Source organism: Coregonus lavaretus, assembly GCF_964263955.1.
Source record: "Coregonus lavaretus genome assembly, chromosome: 10".
Lineage (NCBI taxonomy): Eukaryota > Metazoa > Chordata > Actinopteri > Salmoniformes > Salmonidae > Coregonus > Coregonus lavaretus.
The window spans coordinates 46,429,931-46,449,563 of NC_139997.1; the positions used below are offsets into that span (position 1 = coordinate 46,429,931).

Below are 19,633 nucleotides of genomic sequence, written 5' to 3' on the forward strand. Positions count from 1 at the left end.
TGCCATGCAGGAGAAGGATCCCGACACAGTAATAGTGAAGAAGGTGGACTTTGTTGCGTTTATAGCGATAAATTGCACTAGTCAAACTAACAAAAACTGAAAGAAGCTAGACATCATTGTGAAGGCGGCAAATAAATGTTTGGATCTCCAGGACTTTACAGCCAAAATGTTACAGGGAGTAGGCCTACTGAAGGAGGTTCCCTCCTCCCAGGTTCCTGAGCCTGTGTAGTGATCTGAATAGACATTTAAATCTGACTGAAGGAGTAGTGTACAGTTTTTTGTTTTTGTTTGAAATTCAGGGTAGTACAGTAGCGTGAATTTCGTTAGTGTTTTTGTTTTTGGTAATTAGTATGAATTTGTTCATCCAAAACATATTTTGTTGTTGGTGTATTTTTTTACTACCCCGTACAGTAGGTGGCAGCAATACACCTTATGAGTGTAGTCTGCCAATAAACCTCAAAGAAGAAGAAGAAGAAGAAGAAGAAGCTAATGTTAGACAGTTAGCATTTTCCTTATCAGATTTTCTGACCTCGTCGTTGTACAGTAGTATAAACTGTGTCTCATGAGTGCCTGTCTGAATCGGAGAGTTTAAAGGGCTTTCTATATACAACCAGCTAGTTTGCTACCTAAAGTAAAAAGGGATGTCAAAGCGGCTGCGGAACAGAGAGGTCTGCGCTGATTGTAGCTCCCAGGGTAAGCTAAACGATGGCTGGCTAGCCTTATTAGGAATTTAAGTAGCATGATAGCTAGTTTATGTTAGCAATTGTATTTCATGTAATGGTAACCCAAGCTATTTTAATATTTGCTTGCTTGAATTTCACGTTCAATGGGATTCCCATTCTGTTTGATTGCTTGTAGTTCCAGCAAGGCATAGCTTTGCTTGCAAGCTAAACTAGCTGCTAGTATGACAATGTCCAAGAAGAATGGGGAAGTCAGCTAACATTAGCTGTCTGTTGCTAGTTAGCAGCTGGTAGCTCTCAACTTTGTTATTGTTGCTAGCTAGTTAGCTTATGGCTAGCTAGACTTTACAATAGTCTTTGTTTTGTCACTTTAGCTTGGGGTATCTAGTTTGTAGCTAAGTAAACGTATGACATAAGTAGCTAGGGAGCTGGCTGAAATCATGAAAAAGAATGCATGCAGAATGATGTGTGCACTGGATACGTGACTCTTTTAGTCTTCATGGTTTGTGTGGACTCGGAGCCTTTGTGGTAATATTGAGTCTAAAGGTGTGTGTGTGTTCCAGGCCCGTGCTGGGCCTCAGTGAACAGGGGCGTGCTGATCTGTGATGAGTGTTGCAGCGTCCACCGGGGTCTGGGCCGACACAGTTCCCAAGTCCGACACCTGACCCATACACAATGGCCCCCCTCCCAGCTACAGGTGAGCACCTCACACAAACAGCTGTACTGACACTCAAGAACAGTCGACTTCTTCAAATGTTGTTTTCCCTTACCAATTGGTTGTATTGTTTGCTTCCTTTGTAGATGGTTCAGAAATTGTACAGCAATGGGGCCAACTCCATCTGGGAGCACAGCCTTCTGGACCCCTCGTCTATCACGAGTGGGAAACGCAAGGCCAACCCCCAGGACAGAGTCCAGTGAGTGGGCCACATTTCAAACTTTTAGTTGAAGGTTAAACAATAGAAATTTAAACCAACGTGATGACAAATCTGAGCATCTCATCTCACCATGATTTATCACTCTCACAGTGTGGGACTGTCTGTTGTTTTAAAGTGCCATTGGGGTGAGGTTTGCCTGGACAGTCTGAGGTTTGTAAGTGTGATTTTCTGTTCCCTTTACAGTCCCCATAAAACTGAGTTCATCAAGGCCAAATATCAGATGCTGGCGTATGTCCATCGAATGCCCTGTCGAGAGGATGACAGTGTCACCACAAAGGACCTCAGTAAGGTGGGAGATTACAGCCAGACCACGCCCTGGATTGCAGGCTTCATTGCCGTTGAGCTCATTAATTTACCAATTTATCAACTGTTTTTTATTATCTGTTAGCTAACCAAACCTCCCTTTGGTGTTCCCTCTAGCAACTCCACTCCAGTGTTCGGACTGGGAACTTGGAGACGTGCCTGAGACTATTGTCTTTGGGAGCCCAGGCCAACTTCTTCCACCCGGTATGTAAATTGTCTGTAGAGAACAGTTGCCTGAAATGTATCAATACATAATAGAATGATAATGAGCCTGCACACTATTATACCAGTGCCCACACACAGTGTCCAGTGTGTCATTGTATTGGGGTGGTGTGGCCTGTCCAGTGTCTCATTGTGTTGGCCTGGTGTGGCCTATTTGTCCTTCAGGAAAAAGGAAACACTCCACTGCATGTAGCAGCTAAGGCATGCCAGGCGTCACAGGCAGAGCTGCTGGCTGTGTATGGGGCGGATCCCGGTGCCCTAGACACAGGGGGTAAGACCCCTATTGACTACGCAAGGTAAAGCAGTCTTTCTACTCTTTCGTACTGCACTGGAGCAATCCATTACCGCTGATGGTGACACAACTCTTTCCCAGAGTACGGTTAGTGAGGCTGCCTAGTACTTACATTTATTAGAAGAATGATGTAAATGATTACGGATACTGAATAAACTGCAACTTTACCACCTTTGGTTTTATTGTAAAGAGGTCTTAAAAATATAGTGCTATGGTTGACATTTACAGCAAACATAAATTGACCTCACTGTCACTAATATTGATGTGGAAAAGAACCTTTTATTCCTGTTCCAATCAGACAAGCAGGCCACCAGGAGCTGGCAGACAGACTGGTAGAGATCCAGTATGAACTCACAGACCGCCTGGCATTTTACCTCTGTGGGAGAAGGCCAGGTAAGAGTGGAGAAGAGGCATTGACAGGGAGATAGTGAATAATTGAAGCATGATATGGGCTGCAGGTAGCCTAGCGGTTAAGAGCGTTGGGCCAGTAACCGAAAGGTCACTGGTTTGAATCCCTGAGCCGACTATGTGAAAAAAATCTGTTGATGGTTTCCCCTTGAGCAAGGCACTTAACCGTAATTCCTCCTGTAAGTCACTCTGGATAAGAGTGTCTGCTAAATCAGGGTTTCCCAAACTAGGTCCTGGGGCCCCCCCTGGGTCCACGTTTTGGTTTTTGACGTAGCACTACACAGCTGATTCAAATAATCAAAGCTTGATGGTGAGTTGGTTATTTGAATCTGCTGGGGGGGGGGGGCAGGACCAAGTTTGGGAAACTCGATGCTAAATGACTAAAATGTAAATGTCAGTCGTTCTAATCTGACTGTGTTTGTCTACTAGATCATAGAAGTGGACAACACTTCATAATCCCACAAATGGCTGACAGGTAAGAACTGAACCAAATTTAATGGCATGCTTATGGAGAATGGGAATGCTGTTCAGACGTTGGTGTTTCAGTGGCATTTTACAAAAACCTCTTCTCAAAGTCCTGATAAACCAGCTGTGTCTATCCATCCAATGGCTTAGTAACTGACGTTAAAACGTAATGCATTTATCACACCATCCTTGTTTCTCTCTTTGCTGACATATCTTGATGGAAAAGAAATGTGTAAGTATGTCAACTGTTGTCTATAGTTTATTGTCTTGAATGTACTATATAAACTGATGTGTAATTAACAAAAATAGAAACCCAACATGTAAAGTGTTGGTCCCATGTTTCATGAGCTGAAATAAAAGATCCCAGAAATTGTCCATACTCAAATTTTGTGCAGCAATTTGTTTACATACCTGTTAGTGAGCATTTATCCTGTACCAAGATAATCCATCCACCTGACAGGTGTGGCATATCAAGAAGCTGATTAAACAGCATGATAATTACACAGGTGCACCTTGTGCTGGGGACAATAAAAGGCCACTCTAAATTGTCAGTTTTGTCACACAAGACAACAGATGTTTTGAGGGAGTGTGCAATTGGCATGCTGACTGCAGGAATGTCCACCAGAGCTGTTGCCAGAGAATTGAATGTTCATTTCTCCACTATAAGTCGCCTCCAACGTCGTTTTAGAGAATTTGGCAGTATGTTCAAACGGCCTCACAACCGCAGACAACGTGTAACCACACAAGCCCAGGACCACTACATCCGGCTTCTTCACCTGCGGAATCGTCTGAGGAGTATTTCTACCTGTAATAAAAGCCCTTTTGTGGGGAAAAACTCATTCTGATTGGCTTGGCCTGACTCACCAGGGGTGGGCCTATGCCCTCCCAGGCCCACCCATGGCTGCGCCCTTGCCCAGTCATGTGAAATCCATAGATTTATTTCAATTGACACATTTCCTTATATGAACTGTAACTCAGTCAAATAATTGAAATTGTTGCATGTTGCGTTTATTTTTGTAAAGTGTGTATATATATATATATTTTTTTATTTTGTCTACAGCAGTCTGGATTTGTCCGACTTTGCAAAAGCTGCAAAGAAAAAACTCCAGTCTGTGAGTGACAGTATATATTTTTTCCAAACATGGTTTTATTATGGTCCTTTTAGACATACCAGTGATGTGATTTTACTGTGGCTTGTGATTTCAGCTCACTAACCATCAGTTTGAAGAGCTTGCCATGGACGTTTATGATGAAGTGGACAGAAGAGAAACTGATGCCGGTGAACTGACATTGGACGTGTTTGTAGTGTTTGATTTCACTAGGTGTTTTATTGATTATTAGTATTTTTTTCACAAAACAATAATGTATATTTCTGTTCTGTCTTTGCTGTATCAGTGTGGCTGGTCACTCAGAACCACAGCACTCTGGTAACAGACACAACTTTGGTGCCTTTCCTCCCTGTCAACCCTGAGTACTCATCCACCAGGAACCAGGCAAGTCACCTAAAAATGTCTTTCAATGTAATGTCAAATTGGTTGGTCTCTTTCCCGAGCCTTTAGGTAAATGTTATGCATTTGATTGAAGAGCCTACACTTCCCGCACTGCTGCTTCATAATGTTGTCTTGTGGTCATTTGTTTTTCAGGGCAGACAGAAGCTAGCAAGGTTCAATGCACATGAATTTGCAACACTCGTCATTGATATTTTAACTGATGCCAAACGTCGGCAACGGGGGAACTCCTGTGAAAGTCCCAGAGGTATAGTACAGTAATCTGAAGCTACATTTATTCAAATATGGTATTTATGATTTGATCCAGCACCTGATTAGAACAAAGCTCATTACTGTACCCACCAGGGCATGGTTGTTGCGTGGTCCACTCCCCTGACTGTTGCTCTCTCTCCTCAGAGGACATAGAGCTCATCCTGAAGGGAATCGGCAGCCGTCATGGGAGTGAGAACCAGGATAATGAAGACCAGCCAGATTATGACAGTGTGGCGTCGGATGAAGATCCAGAGCGGGAACCAGCCTCTGGGAAGAATGGGAAAGATCACAGGACCAAGGTAACACCATATTTGTATTTTTTTAGTTTAGTTTTTCATTACCATTAATATTGTAACGGCATAGCCATTAAACTCTCCGTTCCACCATGCTTCAGAGCTCAGAGTCGTCTGACCTATCTGATGGACCCATCACAGTACAGGAGTTCATGGAGGTGAAGAGCGCCCTCACGGCCTCCGAGGCAAAGATACAGCAGCTGCTCAAGGTCAATTGTCACCTGAGTGAGGAGATCCGGATGATGCAGAGCAAGGTACATTTATGACTTGGGTATTATAACAACTAACTGTTCCCACAGTAAGTCTAGTGGCTTTGTGCTGATGCAGATGTTTGCAGTCCCATGAGAGAGAGAGAAAGAACAAGGACTGCTCCCTTGTTGTGTTGGTCCTTCTCATGTTTCTCATGTTGTCAGTGCAAAAAAGGGTAACCTGTTTTACAGCATTTTAGAACTGGATGTGCTTGGGTGGGGACACATTCAGATTGTAACATTGTACATGACGTGAACATTTAGCTCATTCAAGGAAGCAGCTGATTTGTTGTTTTCTCATGAGTAATTGAGAACAATAGTCTTGGAGTATCCTTCATGACCAGACCAGGGCTATTGACAGAAAAGGAAGTGAAAACACAGTGGAAGGTAGGGCTGACTCCATTTAGTAGACTGGTCGATTGTTTTGTCTGTAGGCTGTTCGTCGACCGAGATTTCTTTAGAAAGTCTGTGGTCCTGAGCACTTTGGAGCAGGTTTTCATCAAGGATCTCTCTGTACTTTGCTCCGTTCATCTTTCCCTCGATCCTGACTAGTGCCCCACTCCCTGCCGCTGAAAGACATCCCCACACCATGCTTCACCGTAGGGATGGTGCTAGGTTTCCTCCAGACGTGACACTTTGCATTCAGGCCAAAGAGTTCAGTCTTGGTTTCATCAGACCAGAGAATCTTGTTTCTCATGGTCTGAGAGTCTTTAGGTGCCTTTTGGCAAACTCCAAGCGGGCTGTCATGTGCCTTTTACTGAGGAGTGGCTTCCGTCTGGCCACTCTACCATAAAGGCCTGATTGGTGGAGTGCTGCAGAGATGGTTGTCCTTCTGGAAGGTTCTCCCATCTCCACAGAGGAACTCTGGAGCTCTGTCAGAGTGATCATCGGATTCTTGGTCACCTCCCTGACCAAGGCCCTTGTCCCCTGATTGCTCAGTTTGGCCAGGCGGCCAGCTCTAGGAAGAGGCTTGGTGGTTCCAAACTTCTTCCATTTAAGAATGATGGAGGCCACTGCGTTCTTGGGGACCTTCAATGCTGCAGAAATGTTTTGGTACCCTTCCCCAGATCTGTGCCTCGACACAATCCTGTCTCGGAGCTCTACGGACAATTCCTTCGACCTCATGGCTTGGTTTTTGCTCTGACATGCACTGTCAACTGTGGGACCTTATATAGACAGTTGTGTGCCTTTTCTAAATCATGTCCAATCAATTGAATTTACCACAGGTGGACTCCAATCAAGTTGTAGAAACATCTCAAGGATGATCAATGAAAACAGGATGCACCTGAGCTCAATTTCGAGTCTCATAGCAAAGGGTTTGAATACTTATGGAAATAAGGTATTTCTGTTAAAAATATATATATATATATATACATTTGCAACAATTTCTAAAAACCTGTTTTTGCTTTGTCATTATGGGGTATTATGTGTAGATTGAGGGAAAACAATAATTGTATCCATTTTAGAATAAGGCTGTAACGTAACAAAATGTGGAAAAATTCAAGGGGTTTGAATACTTTCCGAATGCACTGTATATTATGGTACACGAGACACCTGTCTCATTCACACCTGTCTGATTCACACCTGTCTGATTCACACCTGTCTCAGTAGACAAATCCATTGTGGAGGCTGCAGGGATGGCTCACCAGTAGTACATTTACCATTCATTCCCATCATTTCTAATCTACAATGTTTGTTTGGTTATGGATTTTTTTTAATGCATTCAATTTATTATTATGATTATTATTATTATTATTACTACAGTCTTATACCGTTCTCATTGTCGGAATGGACACGTTGTTTGCGGACCGCACAACCTAGGCTACACTTGTGAGGGGAAAGTTTTGGTTTATTTCATTCCATTTACGAGTTGTCAATTTATTAATTGTCTTTTGTTTGTAGCGCCCCTGTCAATGTTGAGTAAGGACGCGCATCTGATTATGCATAGGAGTACGCTTAGGCTACCTGGCCTGCGTGCAAATGTAGGCCTATAAATGTGCCCGTTTGCGGAACTGATCGTTTTTCTGTTCTATATCGTGGAGCTCCGCCCCATAGGGGAGCTCTGCTCCTATTGGTTTACCCCGCTGCCTAGGCAGCGAACAGCCTGAGACAAAATTATGCACACACCTGCAGCCAATAGGAGTACATTGTCGACGTGATTCATGATGATGACTGCTTGTCTAGCTTGCTAGCTAAGATTGTGAAGTATGAAGAGCACGGACTTGAACCCGATCGAACATCTCTGGAGAGACCTGAAAGCCGCCAAGAGGAACAGTGACATTGAGCTCTGAAAATAGTTTTTGGGGGTGGAAAGTCTCAGGGTGTGCTCATTTTAGTTATGTTTTGTGTGTTTAGGGTCACAGCACGCCAGGGACGGCCTCATTAATCCCCCACTATGCGCCAGCTGCGCCCTCCTTTCTTTGAAGGAGAGGAAGCAGCGTTGGGCATTTTTTAGGGAGGATATTCCTCTTGAGGATATGCTATCAGTGTTAGCCTCAGCTTCTGAGGCATCATCTGAGGGCGCTGACTCAGGAGATGACAGGGGTATTGGGGAGGAAATTGATATTCTATTGGAACAATCCATTACACTGACCCAGACGTTTAACACCCCTTATTCCCTCAGGAAAGTGAGGTCATTTACATCACTGGGTGATGATGCCACAGCCTCTCTGCGCTCTGATTTTCCATGGCTCATTGAGAGGACTGCTAAACGGCTGGAGATGAAGCTGCCCCCCATTCCCTCAACCCGGAAGTGGACATGATGGAGGGCGGCCCTTACTCTCGCTACTGCTTGCCGTTGTGCCCGGCGTCAGACGGCGGCCTCCAGCAGCAAGGGAGTGGGCCGCGCCCCTCCTGCAGCGCCAGAGGTGCCGACCATTCCGCCGGCGAGAGAGGACATTAAAGTGTCATCCTGGAATCACCCGAAGGGCGGCCAGAAGAGAGGCCGTTTATGACATGGCGAGGGGGAGAGAACGGAAGACGGCGCAGGCCTTGTGTGACTGTGCCCACTGCCCCCCCCCCCCACCCTACTGTTGAGGGTATGGAGGAAACTGCATGTTGTGTGTCTAATAAAGAGTTGGCTCCAATTGACTTTTGTCACAAGAGAGCCCCTTTTCCATGATACACACAAGACCGTTCAGGTGCCTTTACTCTCTCTTTCTCTCTCTCTCTCTCTCTCCTCCTCACCACTCTGAGTGTAGCACAGCCGGGTGCGTAGCTGAGAATACACATGAGGCAGGTGTGAATAAGGGAACAAGGCAGACATCTTTGATGAGCCGCTTTGTTATACCTCATAAAATCCTTACACCACAGACTGCTAGGAGTGTTGTGGTACAGGTTTCACATAGTAGCCTGCATACACAGCCAGTTACTGGAACGATAACGCAATCGCTATTGGGAGACGGCGCTCTGACTCAGGCGAGCGCCTCAGTCAGTGCAGTTCAGACCCGTGCTGCGTTCACGGTGGGCTGGGACAACGAGGTTACGAGTATAACCAACGTGTCGGCGCTCCCGTTTCTCTCAGAACGCGCTCATGTTTCCTCTCGCTTTCATGGGAGGCCCGCCTTGAGCTGTTCCACCACTTCATTGTTGGGGAACAGCGGCGGCGAGGGCCGTAGAGGAATACAGGTCCTTCCTACTGAATGCACCACATCCCCGGGAGCAAAGGAACAGGGGGCTATATTCGCCCTATTTTCCTGGTGCCCAAAAAGATGGGGGGAATGAGGCCAATATTGGATCTACGCGTTCACAACGAGAGCTTAGCCAAACGGCCCTTCCAAATGCTAACGACAAAACGTCTACTGGAATGTGTCCAGAAGGGAGACTTTTGTACGAGCATAGACCTAAAGGACGCGTACTTTCATGTGCCGGTACAGCCGCGTCACAGGAAGTTTCTGCGTTTCGCCATTCAAGGGGTGGCGTACGAGTTAACGAGGATGCCATTCGGGTACGCCCTGGCACCTCGCACGTTTTCCAAATGTGTGGAGGCGGCAATAGAACCGTTGCGTCGTCAGGGAATAAGGCTACTAGCCTACCTAGACGACTTACTGGTTCTCGCCCCGTCAGCAGAGCTGGCGTTCACTCACACGACACAGTGATTCATCTCACGCGTCTGGGGTTCGCTGTGAATTGGAAAAAGAGCGCGCCCTGGCCCAGTCATCAGATTGTCTATCTAGGGATACAGCTAGACACTGTAACGATGAGGGCTCGAATTTCGGATCCTCGACAGGCTGCCCTGTTGCTAGCCCTACGAAGGTTTTATCCGAATCACACGGTAAAGGCACTTTCGGTCATGTCACTCTTGGGTCTCATGTCGTCGGCCCATTCCGTGGTTCCGCTGGGACTTATGCCAGTAAATGGAATGTTTTTTCACAGTGTTGTCACAGAAAATGTGGACTACGTGTGCTGTCAGGTCGAGAGCATACTCTTATTCCTACAGTTCCTATGTGATAAGCAGCGCTCATCCGCCACCATGTAGGTGCTTGCGGTGGCGATTTAGGCTTGTCATGCGGGTTTGGCAGAGACACTGTTCTCAGCCACCCTCTTGTGAAACGTTTTCCTTTTGGGAACGCGGCGGCTTAGGCCAATGCCTAGAGCAACGCTTCCTCAGTGGGATTTGACTTTGGTACTCGAAGCGCTCTGCGAGCCACCGTTCGAACCATTGAATCAAATCCCCCTTAAGATGTTATATTTGAAGACGACACTGTTGCTCGCTTTGACCACTGCTAAACGTGTAAGTGATTTGTGAGCTCTTTCGACAAGACCCTACTGCCTTGCCATTTATGGCGATTGAGCAGGACGGTGTTAAGTCTTAACCCGGCATTTATGCCTGAGGTTATTAAGAGCTTATATATATTACAGATCGTAGAGCTGTGGGCCTTCTCTCCCTCTCACCATGTTGAGAGGAGATAGGAACGGCTCTATCGCCTGTGCCCAGTGCGCTACGTGGAGCGCAAGGCGGCGATTATATCATCGCCTCAGCTGTTTTGTGTGTCACGGTGCGGCGGCACTCCGTAGACCACTTTCTAAACAGAGTCTGTCTCATTGGCTTTGTAAGGCATTGAGACGGCTTATGAGGCTGCAGGGCGGCCATTGCCTCTGGGTAGAAGAGCCCAATCCACTCGTGGAGTAGCGGCTTCTATTACCTTTTTCAGAGGAACATGTGTAGAGGATAATTGCGCAGCTGCGTCTTGATCGTCACCGTCTCCTTTTATCAATTTCTACCTGTTAGATATGTCTTCTAACTCTCTGGTTCAGTCTGTACTCAGTGTATCTGATGTAAGGACTTGAACTAAGAGAAAAAAGATGCAGGACCAGGGGGCTGGGTTCCCATTAGGTCAGCTTTTTTTCTATGAGAGAGACATGATTCCTGACTGAGGTTATCAGTACAGTAGAGGTAATGTATTTTGACCTGCCCACCAGTGTATAACTGTGTTGGGGCTGGAGGATGAGGGAAATAGTTTTTTGTAACCTTGTATTATATTACTATTAAACCAATCTTAAAATAACATTAGAGCATTATTACTGTCTGAGGGTTCAGTGCAGTGTTTGCTCATGTTTTTGTATATTCCTTTACCTATCAATCATTGGATTGAAGGTGGTGAATTGCTGAATACACAAGTTATGATAGCACCTTGGGTTATATAACTGTTGTGATGGAGAGGACATCATATTGTTCCCTCTGCCCACTAGTCTCTGGTTAGCCTTAGACTGAGTGAGGCGGATTTACTGATAACACGGTCTAGGGCGACACCTTGTGATGCCTCACTGTGAGATCAGTTGTGTGGGAATATGGAGATACAGACTGTCTGAGGGATCAGAACAGTGTGGTTTTATGTCCTGTTATCTGCCCGCTAGCCTTTGGGTTATTCCTTAGGCTGGCTGCGGCTGTTTTACTGACGACACGGTGGGGGGCGACACTTTGTGTCGCATCACTGTTGAGCGTCAGTTATTAAAGGAATATTAGAGCGGTAACTGTCTGCTTGTGCAGTTCAGTTGAGCTCAAGTATTACGTTCCTGCCCACTAGTCTTTGGTTTCCTTGGACTAGGGACGGCGGGTTACTGAAGATAGTGTTCAGCGACACTTTGTGTTGCGACACTGTAGTACCAGTAGTTATAGGGATATTAGAGCATTAACTGTCTGCTTTGTTCAGTTTAGTTTTTAGCTCATGTCCTCAATTCTGGATATGTCTTAACTCTCCCGTTCAGTTTGTACTCAGCGTAGCTGATGGGAAGACTTGAACTAGGAGAAAATAATGCAGAACTGAAGGGGCTGGTCTCCATCAGGTCCGCTCTTTTCTAGGAGAGAGACATATATGGCATAACTCCTGACTGACGTGTTCAGTACAGTAGAAGGCATGTTATTGATCTGCCCACCAGTGCATAACTGGGTTGGGGCGGAATGATGAGGGAAATAGTGTTTGTAACTTTGTTTACATTACTATTAGACCGGTCATATAATATTGACGGAATTGTGATGTCATCTATCTGCTTGTTCAGATTAGTATGACTCATGTTCTGGAGTCTACCCACTAATCTTTGGGGATCCATAGATTGAGTGTGGTGGATTACCGAATACACAGTGTAGAGTGACACTTTGTGTCATTCCATTAGTGATTTGGTTTTGTTTAACAGGATATTGAGGCACCATCTATCTGCTGGTTCAGATTAGTATGGCTCATATTCTGGTTATCTGCCCACTAGACATTGGCAATGCCATTGGACTAGGTGGGGCGGATTTGTACAGAGGACACAGTATATTGTGACACAGTGTGTCACAGTACTGTGGGACTTGGTCGCAGCCATTGCTAGGCCCGACCTTTTCATTTAAGTGGGAAGTGTTGGGCTCGGCAGGGAGTAAATTTTGGAGCGTTGCGCTCCACCTTAAACCAATAGGAGCAGACCTCCCCTATGGGGCGGAGCTCCATGATATAGAACGATAGTTACCGGAGTTGTAACTCCAGTTCTATGAGTGGAGCGGAACCCCATAGGACTTAAGGCCCTGCCCGACCCCCTCTCGGGAGGCTGATTGAGGGGAAGCGTCCCCTCTTATAGGGACACCTGTACTCCTATTGGCTGCAGGTGTGTGCATAATTTTGTCTCAGGCTGTTCGCTGCCTTGGCAGCGGGGTAAACCAATAGGAGCAGAGCTCCCCTATGGGGCTCCGCTCCACTCATAGAACTGGAGTTAGAACTCCGGTAACTATCGATTTCTTAACTCACCACCACTGTGGAGCTTCTCAAAGTAATTTTTTCTTCACCTCAAACAGCAAGTAAATGAAGTCTGTTTTTACATCAATTGAGAATGACAATAGTTCCTCAACGTAGCCTATTTGAAAAATCTTTCCAGCTCTCTTTCGATATCCACTCGGCGTGAAAGGGGAAAAACATGTAATGCTCTGATCTGGTGGAAATGTCATAAAATAGGCCTACCTGATTACATCTTATCTCTTGCGCAAATAGCCTACAGCTATGTCTGAGTCACTGACATGGGAAACTCTGAGGGCCCAGAATATTTTATACAATGTTGCAAGTTTTCTAGTGCAAGCTTCAGGCTGGACCCAAGTTAATAGTTGATACAATGTTTCAAGTTTCTTGCAGGCAGGCCATGCGTAGCCAATGGGATTTATAGGATATTAATTTTTTTCACGATATTTTCTACCTGCAGGCTGCAGTGTTTTTATTTGTTGGCTTTATGGAGGCTATTTTTACATAGTTGGCAATACAAGTTACTTTTAGAATTTTTATTAACCACATGATAATGATTTTGAGATACGAATACTTTATTATAAATGAAATTAAACTGTTCCATGAAAATGTGCAAATGAAAATCATAACTGGCACGCAGATCGGTAGAAATAGTAAGATAAATTGGTACTCCAAATAGAAAAGGTTGACAACCCCTGGTGGAGCCTATTACCTACAGGCAACTTCAGGAGCTTAATGGCAGAATCTGCGAAGGCCAGCAGCAGCTGGAGGATGGTTGGGAACAGGTGTTTTTTTCCCTCTGGTTAGGCTATCTTGATCTCTGGCTCCCTCTTGAGTCATTTTTGTGTCATAATGATTTAATCACAGTGTGCTTAAAGCATCAGACAAGCTCAGTAGCCTACATATAGTTGATTTTATTAAAACACACGCATTTTACAAGTTCGATCAATCGATTGATCGAAAGAACAGACTACTCTAGGTCGACCAAGATTATTTTCTAGTCGGGGACAGCCCTAGTGGAAGTGCAGCTGCGCTCTCTGGCCATGGCTTCCCTTTTTCTACAGAGATGGGTTCCCCTTTTCTACAGAGATGTGTTCCCTTTTTTTACAGTCTGGATGGAGAGATTTGTCTCTCTCTAAGCCTGCACTGATACTCTCACACCTCCATGTTATGGTCACCCTAGGTTTCACCCATAGGCCCTTTATTTAGGATATTACACAGAAATAAAGCTGACGTTCTGAACTGTTTTCCCCTCCAGCTGAACTCCCTGCAGACTGAGAACTCCTCCCTGCAATGGAAGGCCCCCAGGGGCCCGCAGCACCCTCCGGACCCCTCCAGCCGCCCCCCTGTCCACGGAGGCCGCCCCATGTCCATGTACGAGACAGGCTCGGGGATGAGGCAGTACCCCCACAGGGGCGACCCTCCTCGCCGTGACGACCGTCTCACCTTACAGCCCCTCCCTACAAATGTAAGTACAGAAATCACTCACACCGATCCCTCCTGGACTGTTTTATGACCGTCACCGTGGACTGGTGCTGTCAGCAATTTTGGTTTGCGGTAATTCCGTTTTTGTTTGTGCATTTATCCTCTCCCCCCTCCTCCTCTAGAATATAGTCGACTCCTTTTATGTGTAAACTTGGTTTGACCCCCTTCTAGATTGGGAGGGGTCCTTTGGGGACCGCCTCATCCTCCCTCCCTACCTTCCCCTCCTCCCTGTCCTGGTCGCGGGATGAAAGAGCTCGAAGGGTTAAGTACCGAATCTCCCCTCGAGAGGGTGGGGGCAGCAGCCCCATGGGAAGGGGTGGACTATCCCCTCTGCTTGTCCACTACTGTTCCTGTCCTCCTGTACCTCCTCCTTACCTCTGTCCTTTAACTGCTCCTGTACCTCACTACATCTCCGCTCAGCATCGCATGGCTGTCTGGCTGCATACACCACTGTGCTGCTGCTGTTCTTCATTGACCCTTATTCCCCCAGCCAGCACTGCCTTGTAGAGTACCTGAAAAACTTTTTTTATTTACTAAAATAAGCTGAAGTAAAAAAAATAAAAGAACCATCTGTACTGAAGCCTTTACCCGTACAGCAGAATTCATTGATCTTAATCTTGCACTAACAGCACCTACTGCTTAATGCCACACGGCGCTGGTCCCTGGTTTCAAACTTCCTACCTCTTTTTACTCTCTGCTTTGAAACCAGTTGAGGTCTGTTTAATATGAAATTGCTTTTTAGGTTCAGAGAGCATGATTCTGACGCGTATGCTTCATCAAGCACGTTCAGACCTCTGTAACATGTCTGTGCTGCTGTTCAGATGCTTTCACCAGATTCAACGGTTGTCTGCAAACTGAACTAAGAGATGACACACATCTTACTGTATCATTCATCCCATTGTAGGGTTGCAGCCTAGAGGGACAGAGCATGCTGGAGAGTGACTATGACAACACACCAAACCACTCAGAACTGGAGGAGTCCGGGTAGGACTTTTGATTAAAATCTCTATAGTAGAAAGATATTATATATTTTAGAAAAATGTAGGCACTTAGTCATGTGGCAGTCGCTCCTATACAAAGCGATCCACAAGTGAGGGAGAGCCTAACACTGGAACCTCTCCTCTCCCCATGCAGTCTGGGCAGGAACAGCAATTGGCTGGGGGATGGCAGTACATCAGATCAGGGGGAGGATGAGACTGAGGCTGACTCCACCCTACCCTTCACCGAGGACGTCATCTGTAAGACGGAGCAGATCACCAAGAACATCCAGGAGCTGCTGAGGGCCGCACAGGAGAACAAACATGAGAGGTAAGGTCAGGGGTCATAAGAACACAGAAAACACCAATCAGCAGTTAGAGAAAAGGTCTGTTGACTAAAAGGTTGTGTGTTCATGTGGAACTTGCCCTTCCAGTTCTAAATATAGGAAATTAGGCTGTCCATATATTGTTCCTTCATCCAACCTTCCAGCACCTGTCCTTCACCCTACTACAGTAATTGTTTTTTAGAGGATGTATCTTGTTTTTCTATCTTTCTGTTCTCCTCCTGAGTTCTGTTTTCATTGTCCTGTATTCCCACTCTGTCCTCCCCTCCCTGTGTTTTCCTGTCTGTCTGACTTCCTTCCTTACGGTGTGGGCTAGCTCCAGGCCAGGCAGTCTAGGCTGCTTCTCTGGCCTGCTGCCCTGCTGTGAGGGGGGCGGCCGCGGACGGGCCTGTCTCTACAGCCTGGTGCCCTGCTCTGACAGGGCTGTCTCTCTACCCTGCTGCCCTGCTCTGAGAGAGCTGAAGTCGCCCCGGCCTCCTCTCTCCAGGCCCCTGGTACTCTGGCCTCTGTCCCTGTCTCCCAGGCACTGTCACTGTCTCCTCTGTCTGTGTGCTGAGGGGCGGGGCTTGTGTCAAACGCAGCTGGCAAGAAACAAAGAGGATAATGTGTCAGATTCCCTTATGGAATGCCAAATATAGGCCTACAGGGCTTTTATATGTCAACACACAGGCTATCCTTATCTATATTTGTCTGTGTTTGGTTAATATTTGTGCTCTCAAGCGTTATCTTGGATTTCTTTTCTACGTTTTTGGATTAAATACAGAGACATATTCACACTGGCATTCATTTAGTGTTTATACAGTCCACTTGATTTTGTTGTCTTTAACACAAACCCTCACTATTGGCCGCCAATTGACTAGAGCTGTGTGGTATTTGCTTAGCTTTTGCGCTTGTGTACCAAACCTCACTCCAGCTGGTGACCAAAGAACACTGCTGAAGAATTTCACCCTGCCAATTTGTATGCGTCTTCTCAGTCACTTAGCTACTGGGTTATAACAGAGGCATTGTTATTGATTTGAAACAGTGGAAAGTTATGATGTATTCCGTTATCTGATTTTTAAGCCATGTGGGGGTTTTTTTGTTTAAAAAAAAAACTTTGTTGATGATATTGTCATGGCTTAACAGCCTCCACTACATTATGTTGTCTACGGAATAATACAGTACATGTGTTCAGTTTACTCAAATGGAGCACATGGTTGCTGTTAATGAACACACTGAGAATTCAGTATATTCTCTATTTTGTCTGCTTCACTGTGGACAACCGTTAGCCAGGGCTTCTCATTCTCTCAAATAAAGCTCCACCAGGATATCGCTGGCTGACTTTGCTCTTTTGAGAGGTGTTTCATGTAGGAAGGGAGTCAAGGGCTTGCCAAGCTTCTGTAAACATTCCTAAGTATTCTACATATTTGTTTAACAATGTTATTGAAAAAAAACAGGGCCGGAGTTTTCTACTAACATATATGTTGGGAAAAGGATCACTCCCTTACTTGACGTTTTCTTCCTCCTCCCCCCTCAGCTTTGTACCATGCTCAGAAAGGATCCATGTGGCTGTGAGGGAGATGGCCACTCTGTTTCCTAAGGTAAGCTGGGATGACCTCCATCAACAGAGACTCCTCCTTTGTATGCAAGAGCCAGTGAGGGTTTGTTTGGTAAACATGGATGGGAAATAAATGTCTTGCAGCTGGTGTTCTGTTGTTAGATGATGCACTCTTTCTTCAGGATGGAGAGAATTTAACACACACACACACACAATGGCAGTTAATCCGCCCCTTACACTCCAATGTTAAGTGGACCGTTTATTGCCTATGTTTTGCCAACAGTATGTTACCCTTCCCTGCCTCTTCTCTCTCCTCCTCAGAGGCCGTACTCTGACACAGTGCGAGGGTCCCTGCGGCTGCTCACCTCCAGTGCCAGCCGGCTCCAGGGGGAGTGCCAGAAGGCCACGCCCCACGACCCTTGCCCCTCCGACATGCAGCTGGTCACGCAGCAGGTCATCCAGTGCGCCTACGACATCGCCAAGGCTGCCAAGCAACTCGTCACTGTGACAACCAAAGAAAACAGCAACTGATTTTTAACCCAAAGACTAACATCCCTCTTGGATATTTGATAATATATGTTATTATCTCTAATTTCAAGTTATCAGTGTTACTGTTATGTTATTATTTGAATGCCTCCATTTTTCTTTAAAACGCTCAATTGGTCATAGTAGATTTCTAGTGAAGAACGTTTACAGAAAGTGTACCTTGCGAAACATGGGTCAACCCAGGGATTTGTCCATGGGTTTGTCTGTTAGATATACTCATACTGCTAGAGGTTGACGACCTGCTTATCTGGGCTTACCTCATAGGAGACTAAACAGTTTTGCAACGTTACACATTTAAACATTTCTGGTGGCCGAACATTTATGTGGTTGCTGGGGTGCTTGTCCTTGGTGCGCTTCCCTATGCACCAATGACACGTGACTGTCCAAAGGTTTCAAACAGCTTTTTAAACAGTTAGCTTTTAACTTCTTATTCAATGCCAAACACATTGGGATTTTGAACATAGCTTAGTGGAATACTGCCTCATGAGTCATGATACGTCCATTACAAGGTTTTCATCAAGGTATTTTCCATGAATGCCATTTCAATGTTTTATGCTAAAGCCATAAAGGTGAGGACAACTGCCAAGCCAGTTTTACATTTTTTTTTAATATTTTTTTTTTGTAGTAGTTTGAGCTCAAAAGGTGAAGCCATACCTCTAATATACATGTACCTCACACACACATGACCAATATATATTTTGTTTTAGTGTATTTTGTAAAGAAATGTATCCCAAAGGGATACTCAAAATGGTAAACCACAATTCTATCATTTGTGTGATCTTTTTTTTATGAATGACTGAAAATGTACAAACATCTATTCTTAACTCATACAACCCTAATCTATATTCTATTTATGAATACAATATCTCACACCTATCTAACAAAAACATTTATTTTCATAAAATGTATGTTTAACAGTTAGTTTCCTCCTATATATTCCGTGCTGTTTGAAGACATGCAAGAAGTTTTCATCTTGGTGGTATATGTATTTCTATATATCCACCGGCAATCAGTTGTGCTCATGGTCGCTCACTGTGTGGTGTGTGTGTGGTGCTAAACCCAGTCTATGCCTTTGTGTGTCCCATGCCTTGATTTTGTCTTGATTATGCTGCTAGTGGTCAAACGTGCAACTAATAGGGTGTTAAGATGTGTTAAAAGCATTGGTTCTTTATATGTAATATGGACTCATCTATTAGGCATGTGAGGGTCATGTGTTGTCCAGGGATGTGGGAGTGATGATCAATTATGTGTGCCATTGAGTGTTATTATGAGCCTGACACAAGTCATACAGTTATTGCCTTTGTGGCTTAAATAAATACCTGCCTTTTAAAGTAATACACTTTAATTTATAACTGAACTGTTACAGTTTCTGTGTTAAATGAATGAATATAAATGACTAAAATGTAAAAATGTAATGAATACCTTGACAATTATGCTACAGTTTGTGTGCTGTGGTGTAGCCGGGGTACCATTCGGTTTAGCTTCACACATTACGCTCCTTGTACTCCGTGTCATATGCCAAATATACGATAAGATGTTTAGCATGACAAGGAGTGGAATGATAGCTAAACAGACTGGTACCCTGACTAGCTGTGGTAGCCTACATCAGGGGTCCCCAATTATATTCAGCCGAGGGACGATTTTTCCTTGAGTGGATGGTCGGGGTGCCGGAACATAGTTATAAAAAATGTATCCCAAACAGATATAGTATTTGACAAAAATTATCTTGAAAACTTGATTGCTAACATGCACAACTTTGGGGGTTGTATTAACAGTGTACTAATGAACAAATTACTACAAAAATGTGTTTTTTCCATTCAGGAAAGCTGTGTCGAATAACTTTTTCTCCATCGCCTCCACATCCTGAACAGTATTAATAGGGAAATCAGCCCCCTCGGTAGTGCTGCTGCCGCTGTTAACACTGTTAGGTCCT

At 45.1% G+C, this 19,633-nt stretch overlaps 1 protein-coding gene across 2 annotated transcripts; it reads left to right on the forward strand.

The window, feature by feature from the left end:
* Positions 1-466: 466 nt before the first annotated feature.
* Positions 467-19,035, forward strand: LOC311136651 (ARF GTPase-activating protein GIT2-like). 2 transcript variants are annotated; one of them, XM_084170860.1, is made up of 20 exons: positions 467-693; positions 1,244-1,377; positions 1,482-1,594; positions 1,799-1,904; positions 2,036-2,122; positions 2,306-2,436; positions 2,731-2,825; positions 3,270-3,315; positions 4,366-4,417; positions 4,512-4,584; positions 4,701-4,798; positions 4,949-5,060; positions 5,210-5,364; positions 5,460-5,612; positions 14,070-14,279; positions 14,468-14,557; positions 15,201-15,280; positions 15,431-15,604; positions 17,134-17,197; positions 17,476-19,035. In XM_084170860.1, the coding sequence occupies exons 1-20, from the start codon at positions 642-644 to the stop codon at positions 17,683-17,685; spliced, it is 2,235 nt and encodes a 744-aa protein (XP_084026986.1). In that variant the 5' UTR covers positions 467-641; the 3' UTR covers positions 17,686-19,035. The 2 variants fall into 2 exon arrangements, with proteins under 2 accessions (XP_084026986.1, XP_084026987.1); XM_084170861.1 differs by lacking the exon at positions 14,468-14,557 and having other exon boundaries at positions 488-693.
* The last annotated feature ends 598 nt before the right edge of the window (positions 19,036-19,633 follow it).